The sequence below is a fragment of the Quercus lobata genome, chromosome 1, assembly GCF_001633185.2.
Source record: "Quercus lobata isolate SW786 chromosome 1, ValleyOak3.0 Primary Assembly, whole genome shotgun sequence".
Taxonomy (NCBI): Eukaryota; Viridiplantae; Streptophyta; class Magnoliopsida; order Fagales; family Fagaceae; genus Quercus; species Quercus lobata.
This window is the reverse complement of record NC_044904.1, coordinates 48375973-48386895: the sequence shown is the minus strand read 5'-3', so window position 1 is coordinate 48386895 and position 10923 is coordinate 48375973. Positions and strand designations below refer to the sequence as shown.

The 10923-nt window shown below is 35.1% G+C and overlaps 1 protein-coding gene across 1 annotated transcript; it reads left to right on the top strand.

Annotated features, from left to right (window-relative positions):
• Positions 1–4186: 4186 nt before the first annotated feature.
• LOC115991443 (protein METHYLENE BLUE SENSITIVITY 1) lies at positions 4187–6014 on the top strand. The gene is made up of 2 exons (XM_031115137.1): positions 4187–4671; positions 5687–6014. The coding sequence occupies exons 1-2, from the start codon at positions 4361–4363 to the stop codon at positions 5688–5690; spliced, it is 315 nt and encodes a 104-aa protein (XP_030970997.1). The 5' UTR covers positions 4187–4360; the 3' UTR covers positions 5691–6014.
• Positions 6015–10923: the final 4909 nt, after the last annotated feature.

The following is a 10923-nucleotide window of genomic DNA, read 5'->3' as shown; positions in this document are numbered from 1 at the left end:
AAACCACATAAACCGCACTGCACCACACCCTCTGTATATATTAATATATTTATTTTTTTAATATTAAATATATTATTAGTAGTTTAATATCCCTAGTTTTCAACAAAAAAAAAAAAGTTTAATAATCCTAGCAAGTGTTGATTAGGAAAGCCAACTTAAAATAAAGAAAAACTAGCTCAATAGTTTAAAACTTGACCTAAAACAAAAGGAAAATCAGTTTTTGGCTAGACAGGAAAAGCCCAAAATTTGTAAAATATACTGGTTTCAAACCGTTCAAATTGCATCTTATACATTGCACCACACAAGTGACCAAAAAAATAAGGTACAGTACGGTTATGGTTTTGCCTAAACTCTAAACCGCACCGCACATGTGATCGCAAAAATGAGGTACGGTGTAATTATGATTTTGGTTAAACTACACCGCAAAGTGCGGTGCTAAAAATGGCCCAAAATCGCACTGCATCACACCACGAACACCCCTAAACACAAGCCCTATACAAGTCAGAAAAGAAGAATACAAAACTTGTGCACATATCTCGAGGGAATTGAATATGCGGACACAATAAAAGAGATAGAGATAAAGATAAAGATAGAGAAAAAGGTGGGATTTCAAATATACGAATCCCACGAAACTCTATGAAGCTACACCTCGCCAAATGTATGCGTGCTATTTGCCGTATGCGTGGGTTAGGCTTGAGCCATACTTCGAAAAAAAAAATTTTTTGTCTCTTATTCTTTTGATTCTATTAGTAGAGTTCACAAATCAAAAGAGGGACATCTATAGACATTGCATTTTGAACCCCATACAACTCAGGCCCCCATTCCTTAATGATGTTGGAATTTTAAGGCCCAAGGTTGGTTTAGGACCTAACCAGATTGAAATTGACTTAAGGAAAGTTTTTTTGAAAAATATAACTCTTTTATGAATCTAAATAAGCTATTTTTGGAAAAGAAATGCCATAGAAACCCTAGGGCATGCGTACCCATACACACGTATATGCACGCATGCTTAAGCTCTACGTGCGCATGCTATGTGCATGCGTATGCATACATTGGCATGCGTGCACATGCTAGGGTTCCAGAAACTATGAAAAGCAAATTTTCTGCATTTAAAACTTGGTTTGGAATAAATCCCACATTGTTTGGGAGCCATTCCAAACCCCTATTTTCTGACTATAAAAAGTCGTACATGGTTTTCAAAAGATAGAAAATGCAAAGGGAGATTTTCACAGAACATCCTCAAGTTAATATTTTTCTGATTGAGACCTTTTCTAATCTTAATCTTCGAGTTTTAAGGTTTAACTAACTTATTTTAGTTTGGTTATGACTAAATTGATTGTGGGGAACGATCAAAATCAAGCCAAGGAGCCTTTGTTTTGGAGGTAAAGGTTCTAGCTCTTCTTGCATCCTTTTCTTTGATTAAATCTATTTTTCTCTTGTTTCTTTCGTTTTATATATGTTTAACATGTTTGTTTAGCATAGGTCTGCTTTGTCTTGTTGTTTTAAGCATGTTAGGTTGCTAGATTTAGTTTATGTGTTACTGTGTTCTTATTTTCTGGATTAGGGTTTAGAGCGTGTATGTGCATGCATGCTTTCTGCATGCACATGCATACTCAAAGTATGCATACACATACAACTAGGCTGTGTACACAGGTCCTATGTATGTGCACACATACTCATGCCTAAAAACCCTAATTCGAATCCTTTTGGCTCTTGTTTCTTTGTTTTATTTGTTTAATATGTCTCTATTTTGTCCTAGTTTTCTATATGAATATGTCTCTGCCTCCATGTTTTTTTTGTTGTTTGTTCTTTACATGCTAGATTAGGGTAAATCTTTAATCTTGTTGATATGCCATGAACATGCATATAACATGATCATGCATTGATGCATAGGTTATGTGTTGCAATGAGAGGTATGTTATGTATTCATATGAACATGCATTTGTTTAGGACATGATTTTTGTCTAGGGTTGATGAACATGAATATGTTAGTGTGGATGCCATGCCTTTGATATCTAAAATGCAATAACATGTTTGTTTGATTCTCCTATAATTTGTTTTTGCCCTTGGATATGATACGATGCTATGTGTGATAGATGCATGTTAGGGTTTGGGATGAAAAATGTCATGTTGATTGCTTAGATGCTAGCATGTGTGTGAGACTAGAATGATAAATGTTGAATATAACTTTAATGAGATTAAGATGTAAGACACAATGAATGGAAGCTAACCCATGGTTCGGGTGGGGTTGGGTGCCTAACATCTTCCCATCCCTATACCTAAACTCCGGACATATGCTTTGGCAGTAGATCAGTCCTTCCATGAAGGACGCTATACTTATGGCTCCTAGACCTACTCTAGGTGGCAACTCCATTTTCTTCTCCATTGCGGTCCACTTAGCCGAGGCGTACTCCCCCTTGTTGCACCCACAGACCCACAGTGACACCATCAAGCACAACCAAGCTGATGGTGACACCATTGAGCACAGCCAAACCCACGAATCTGACCACTGCAAATTTTAAACCCATATCAAAACCAACAAAAACTTACAAATCCTGCGTTGATGCCCAAAAATCCAAGACATGGCTAAAAGCTAAGTACAACGTTGTTTTAAGAACCCAGCAACCACCTTAGAGCAAAAAAGAACCTAGCAACCATCGGAGGAAAATGAAATGTTGTTTTGAGAAAAATGAAAATTTCGAGGTCCACAACCACAAGAACCTAGCAACCAGCCTCAATCACTGGAGGGAAAAAAAAAAAAGCCCACAATCAACCAACCACAACCAAACCAAAACCCACCCTCAAGATCAACCTAGCCAGCCCAACTGACACCCAGCCACAACCTAACCATGAGATTAACCCACCAAAACCCACCTATGAGATCAACTCAGCCATAACCCACCAAAACCCATACAGGCAGCCCAACCACCAATGAGGGACGAATGCCGGTGGAGTAATGGCAGTGGGGAAGTCACCAGCAAAGAGAAGAAAGATTAGAGTTTTGGAGAGAGTTATGAGAAAGAGGCACAAGAGAGAGAGATAGAAGAGAGAACTGAGAGATGAGAGAGAAGAGACTTGAGCGAGAGGCATGTGATAGAGAGAGAAAAAATTAATAAAAAAAGGTAGCAATTTGCTACGGTGTGTTGTTACTAGTAACAATTTACTGTAGCAAGTTGCTAAAAAAAATTTAAGTTTGGCACCTTTGATGTAAGGGCCTTTCTAGTGTTTGTGTTGCTAAAATAGCTTTGAAGCTATTTTAACAACCTTATTGTGAATGCTCTTATTCACTAAAATCTTATCTCTTACCAACAAACAGTAGTAACTAACAATTATCTTTTTAGTCTTTTACTCTCTTGGTTTGACCGAATAACAAATGGAGATCCAGGAGTCTTCTTTCCATTCTATACTTCATTCTAATTTGCTACTGCATCAATTATGAAGGTATGTTTAGATTCAAATCTACTTTCAAACGACTTTTTCATATTAGATTCGAGTATTTCCAACAAATCCCGGAAATCCATTCTGGTTCGAAACATGTATTTCAGTTGGAATGCTGAAATTTTGGCTAGAACATCGGTTCAGGCTGGTACATAGAGAAAAAGTTGTGTCTATAATCAACATATTTCTCAAATTTTTTTTTTTTAAAAGAAGGGAAAAACACTTTTTTGGTCCCTATATTTTAATCATATTTTCAATTTCATCCATAAGTTTTCATTTTAATTCTAATATTTTTAAAACTGCTATGATTTTGGTCATTGTGATCATTTCACTTACGAAAAATGCCTATGTGGTTAAATAATATATAAATTTTTATTAGATGTTATTTTGTAAGTAGGATGACAATATGGATCAAAATGGCAACAAATTTGAAAATATAGACTAGAATGAAAGTTGTGAATACTTGAGAATCAAATTGAAAATATGAATGAAATATAGAAACAAAAAAAGAGTGTATTCTAAGTAGTAAAGTCTTTTATCATTAAATAAGAGATTAAAGTATTTATACTAAAAAAATCAATTGATATCTTGACATGGCATTAAAGATCGAAAATTAGACATATAGATTGAAATTCTTGTATTTAGAGCAATAAATGAAACGAAATTGGGCCGCACCTAAAACTAAACCTGACGAAGTCCTCATAAACCCAAACCCATCAAATCAAATCCCTATAGACCAAAAACACACGGATACGGATACGGACACACACGGGGTCTCTCTCTCTCTCTCTCTCTATATGCCCATACTATATATATCTGTAATCCATTGATTTTCTACCAATCTCTCTCTCTCTCTCCCCCAATCCCAAATCAAAAACCTAGGGTTTCATATCTCTCTCTCTCTCTCTCTCTCTCTTAAACCATGACAGGAAAAGCGAAGCCAAAGAAGCACACAGCGAAGGAGATCGCAGCAAAAGTTGACGCCGCAACCACAAACAGAGGAGGAGGAAAAGCTGGTCGGGCTGATAGGTCAGGATCTGAGAAAGGCGGCCATGCGAAGCTTGAGTGTCCTCACTGCAAGATCACAGCTCCGGATCTCAAATCCATGCAGATCCACCATGATGCTAAGCACCCTAAGCTTCCTTTTGACGATTCCAAGCTCGTCAATCTCCACGCTTCCCATGTTGTTGAGTCCAGTAAACCACGCCCTGGCGTCCGTGGCAGCCACAAGAAGTAAAAATTCCTAAACGAGGAGTCCTAGACTCTCTTTTTCTTCTTCTTCTTCTTCTTATTGGGTTTGGAGTGTGTGTATATTAATTGTTATTGTTATTCTCTATTTCTATCGTGATGATGATGCCACTGTTGATGTTTCATGTTTTAATGTTAAGTTATCTGCTTTTTGCTAGTAGTTGGGTTGTGTTTTTATGGGTATTTGATAAATCAATAATGGGATTTGAACCTCCCTGGATGTCTCAGTTGGAAATACCAGGAAGTGCCTGTTGAGCTACAAGGCTCTTGGTTGGTTTGTGGGTTTTATTTATTTATTTATTTATTTTTATTGTTTTTGGTTTTATAAGACCAGCTATGCGTTATCATACTGAATTTTATTGGGCTGTTAAGAAACTACATGTTCATAAAAAAACCATTGGTTAGTTGTATGCTGTATTTACTAAGTGGGACTGGGTAATTTGCCTATGGTTATAAGGTGGCTTTGTTTATATAAATTGTTTGTGGCTCCTAGAAGCAAATGATGGAATGTTATTGGTTAGTTGTATGCTACGGTTAGTAAGTTGGGTTATGGATTATAGTGACTATTTGAGAATATGCAATTTTTTTTATAAAGATAATTTTTAAGATTTGAACTCTTATTTTGTTATACTGATCATGTTGCTTGAATAATTTTTTTTTTTTTTTTTTAAATTAATGTGTGCAGGTTTTGGTTTAAGGTTTGGGAGTTATATTCTTGATGTTAATGATTTTTAATTTGTCCAGAGTTTTTTATTTTTATTTTAATGGTTAGTCCATTTCATTAATGTTTAATGGTTTAGGATATGAATTACCTATATTCGCTAGGTTATTATAGTTTCTGGCTGCTTCTAATTTTCTTCTTTATTGCTTTAACACCCTGGTTCGGTGGGGATTCATAAAGTCTTATGTCTACATAGCTCCTCAATGTTTACTGATGTTGAGAATTTTGTAGTCTGTTTAGTAAGTGTATTTCTTTTGATATTTCCTCCAATCTATGCAGTTGAAGAGCTTATTGGCATCTAAATAAAGTTAGGATCTTGATGCAGACAACAAATCAGACCTATCAATATGATTGATTTTGTTGGACTTGATTGATGGTGATTGATGCCGATTGCCACTGATTGATGCTGAGAGATTTGACTGTTATTTGAATGTTATTTCCATATATTATGTAGTCTCGTTATGGTTTTATTTTCTGTCCATATAAGATGTAATTTCGGGACTATTTAAAGGGTCTCAAGTTTGCTATTGTAACCGGTTAATTATGGATTTATAAAATTTGGGGGTTTTATTCTAATGCTTGGGGCTCTGATTCCAAGCATGCACAAGTGCTGATTCATGGGTTCCTTTTATGCTTGGTGTTGACTCCCAACTTCCAAGTAGCTCTCTGTGCTAATGCTGAGGAGGTTATCTATTTTTCTATGTCATCTGCTTGATGTTGGTCAAGCAAGCCCTAGGTGCTAATTCCCAAGTCCCATCCCTTTTCTTTGTTTCCCAAATAAAGGCCCCCTCCTAGAGTCTTTTGTCCTGCAGCTTGTCCTACATCAACTCTGGCTAAGTACTTGTGCTCTTAATTGTTTGAGATACCTTTTGTTTGTTGGAGTTGGTAAAATCTCTAGGCTTTGTTGTATATTACCTGGATTGAGTGTTGGATAATACTGTTTGGTGCTTGAAAACAATGCCTATTAATGGAATCATGCCCACATCTCATTTTATTTTGTTGGGATGCCCCCTTGAAAGAGAAGAGGAATCCAGAATTTAATTCTGTGTTATATACCTACGAATTAAATGCAAGGGGAGGAGGTGCTAATAGAGCTAGAGTTCATTGGAAAATTATATTGTTTCTCACAATCAAACATTCTCCCTTTTAGTTTATTAGAGTAGTATTCACAACATTCCCTATTAGTTGAGCCCCAAACATAGTTTGCTTATGCTGAGGATGATATTTTCCTGCATCAGTATTCTAGCTCGCACTCATATCCTAAATTGAATGTTGCAAGTAGTTTAGTAGATGAATCAGGTGACACCTAGAAATCTAGCGAGATATTTTGTTTCATGTTTGGAAGCATCTGGTTGTTTTTAGTAATGGTCATCTAGAAAGATTTTGTAAACATTTTTTTAATGTTTATATTGTTAACGAGTGGAAGAGATTGTTAACGAGTGGTTATGATATTCAAAACAGAAGATAGTGATTCTTGTACTGGTTTATCATTCTTTTATACCCTGACCTTGTTTAAGGTGAAATGAATTGTGAGGATAATCATGCATTTTTAAATAATGACAATGTATCTAACATATGCAAATTGTACATATCCTGAATTTATGCTTTGAAGTTTGTTATTGATTTGGCTAGTCAAGATGGTACTGAACTTGTGAAATAATAAAAGGCTAAATTATTAGGAATTTTACGCTTGATTGATTTTGATTCTATTCAAGCGGCATGGTCAAAAAAGAAAAAGAAAAAAAGGTTAGGAATGAACTCTATTCATGTCCTATTCATAAAAAAATAAATAAAAATAACTCTAATGTGTCGTAACAATTCACAGGGTTCACCATGCAATAAATATTTCACAATTAAGGTGTGGTACTGTCCGTTGTTGCAATCTAATCATGGTATATGAAATTACCAATATTCTTCTTGAATATATTGTGTACATATTCAGCAATATAATAGAGAGGCAAAGAACATAAACATGGGTAATGAAATGCTTTAAGACATCTTTGAGCATGATCAGCTTTAAAGGTTTCATCTATGTGCAATGCTCTGCTATTTCACTAACTCAAGTTTATTTCTGTTGCTTGCTCATGTATCTTTCTTGCACTTGCATTGTATGAGTGAAGAGTCATCAGACCTACGAAACAGAGTGCATGAATGTTCTAGCTTCTTCCCCTTATTTCTTGATGAAGCAGCCTTGGTTCTATACTATTGTACATGTGTAACTTGATTCCGGTATCAGACCCTTGTCTCTTCTTTCTTTCTCTCTTTCTTTCTTTTGGGAGTGAAATTAGCTTTTGGGTTTATGCTGCTGGTATTTTGCATTAATATTATCAACCTCGTATGGTTTGGAGGTATCTGTAATTGTCCCTTTTTGTGTTTTGCATTGATATTTGCAAACAAGAATTGATACTTTTGGAAGATTAACAACAGAATAGAAACCCTGATATTCTCTTAACTTCTTATATTGGGCACATATTAGCAGTACTATATGCCAATATTTACCGTTATAAACTCGTCTAGTCTAACTTGCAAATGAAGATTGTCTAGTTTACCTTTCAAAGATGTTGGGATTTTGTCTAGAGCTTTGTAACTCAATTGGTTGAGCAATTCCTGGTGTTTACAAACGAGATATTTATGGTCCATTCGGATTGAGGGAGTCTATGTTGGGATTTGGACTGATGGGGGTATTAGTTACATTTCTTGCTCTTCATCTAGAAGTACAGGGATTGAAGTGATTTTAAGGTTATAAATCTATTTTGTTATGTTAGATGTAGCAAGCCTTCCCCCCTCCCAATTCGGAAAGATTGTGGATGTTTTTATTAATTGCTTAAACCTCTTCAAATTAAATGCGATAGAACTCACGGATGATTTGTTTTGATAAAAAAAATAAAAAATAAAAAGCACAGAAATATGCAGTTGATTGCTAGTATCTTTTGTGGTAAGAATGTGTTGACTGATTTCAATGATTCAATGAATCTCATAGAAAAATATTTGATAAAGATTATGGGTAATGTGGACTTATTCGAAGGATGTTAGTCGTATTTTACGTTTGCTTCTTCTTTACTGGGCAGATGTCTCAGTGTCTCTAGACCTAGACAGGGCAAAAGGGGAAGAATAAAGTGAATTTGAAGTACTTTAATTTTATTTATTTTTTGCTTGAAAGTGAATTTGAAATACAAAAACAAAAGACTTTCAAAGTTTCAAAAGTGGAGAAAAGAATCAAGGATTGTGTGACTAACCTTGTTGGGCTCGGTGACTGATGAGCTTGCAAGGGTTGCTCTCAGTCTTTTATAAAAAGCCCTCGCCTTTTGTCAATACATTCTGTACCTGGTGACAGTGTTACGATGAAATTTTGTGCTGGCAATGGGAGCTAAGGTGTTAAAACCAAAAATATTGACATTTAGGATTACATAGCCAGAGCTAATATTTTTAATATTTTACTTAGGTGCTTTGTGTTCATTTAAAAATAGAAGGAGATCTTTAAAACTTATGGATGCATGATCTAGGTTGTGTGGAGAATCACTTGGGGAGTAGTCTATAAAGAGACAGATTGAGCCGTTCGGTTCGATGTAGACTTAATGCGTTCCACGCACTTTAGCAAAAATGAGAAGCAAAATGCAAAACTAAGGATCAGTTTGGGGTTTTTTTTTTTTTTTTTTTTTTTTTTTTTTTTTTGGTGTGTGTGTCTTAAGAAATTGTTCTTAGAAACAGTTTCCAAGTATTTTAACACCCCAAAAATTTATTTGACGTTGGTTTTCTATTTCTCATTAAAATAAAATAAAATAAAATAAGAAAAAAAGAAGCCAAAAACCCTATTAAAAAGCTATTTAACCCGTTCATAGGTGGTGCACAATCTAAACTCATTCAACCTAGCATAAAATAAATCCTACCATTTAAATCCAAATCACAACTGCAAATAGAAAATCCGAAAACCTAAAAAACAAAATCAGAACCCATAAAATCCAACAGTATTGGGTTGGGCGACAATGTGAGTGAGTTGAGGACGATGTATTGGCTTCTCAGTTGCGCTGGTGTTGGTTCTCCCAGAGAGAGAGAGAGAGAGAGGGTATTAAAAGCACATCATCTAAATTGCAAAAGAAAGTGATGGTGCAAACAAAATAATAATGGAAATAACATAAGAGAAACTGAATAATACTTCTGAATATTATTTATTTAAGATTAGAAAATCCACAACACTATTTAAACTGAGGCGCAACACTCTCTCTCTTTAAGGATATTCAAGCCATTGGTTGGCTAATCTATGTAGCTGGTGCAAGCCTTCTTTGAATTGTCTCTCCTAGGATATAATAGCCCAACAAATGTCGTATGATTAAAATAATCTCTACACAAAGTGTTCAAGCCTAAAACTCCACCAGAAAGAATACCCTTCTTTGCTAACTCTATTTTTTTCAGTGTATAAGAATGCTTGCAATTGTTGGATTTTTTGGTGTACATTGGAATGAGTCTATTTGTAGGCTCAATGGGCCTCATGAAATTATTACCCAAATTAATCCGATTAATTAGGTTCATAAATCTAATGCAGTAGGTGTTACAAGATTAATTGCTAGACATCAATCTAATGGACTGGAGTTACAGAATTAATGGATGAGATAAGGAGTTTTTGAAGAATGAAAAGGCCTAAACGACTAGTCCATTAAGTGGGGATTTACTCTTCATTTTTCATAATAAAAACAGAGTATTAATTCGGGTCATTAACTCACCAACGGATATGGTAATTATTCTAAATGTGCTATCAAGTAGGAGGATCCAAGAGGTTGATTCATTTCCATTTTTGACACTTCTTCCCTTCTTGTGCACGTATTTAGTCCAATATCTTAATCAATACAAATTAACCCATTAATCACCACAATTAAAAAGAATAAAAGAGTCTCTCTCCTTTTCAATGTGGGATTAAACATACCATTAACTCTCACATCTTTACATTTATGTTGTCATATAAATCTATTTAAACATTTTAATATTAAAATGCTCCAACAATCCCCCACAAATTTTAATATTAAAATTTATTAGTTAAAGAGAGATTACCAGGCAAATACGGGTTACTATGCATCACGAAGGTGTGCTCTGTATTGAACCTTCACTTAGTAAAACAGCGATCTCAAATGCAGAGTCGTAATGGTCTTTGACTTGAACTAGGACTGCTTTAGGGAAATTAAGCGTCACTGCTTACAGATAACAACTTAGGTGTTGACATGAGCTTTTATAGCTAGCACTTTACGGCCATGTGTTGATCCTAGTTTCATGAGTGTATTTGAGATTAAGTCCAAATCTCATAAGGAGCGGCCCCACCCCTACACTCACATAGGTGAAATTTTGTCAATGGTGCTCCTGTAATTTTGACACCCTACTCATACGAGCTAAAATTTCATTAAGAGTTTTTTTACTCAACCTCTCCACATTACAGGATAAATGCACTTACATCATAGGGATGAACAATTAAAAAAATTATTTACAGAACAAAATAATTAAAGAAATAAATAGTGCATTTCTTACGACCA

Bases quoted from the DNA above. Each gene is read 5' to 3' on its own strand.
- LOC115991443 (XM_031115137.1), top strand. From the start codon at position 4,361: ATGACAGGAAAAGCGAAGCCAAAGAAGCACACAGCGAAGGAGATCGCA.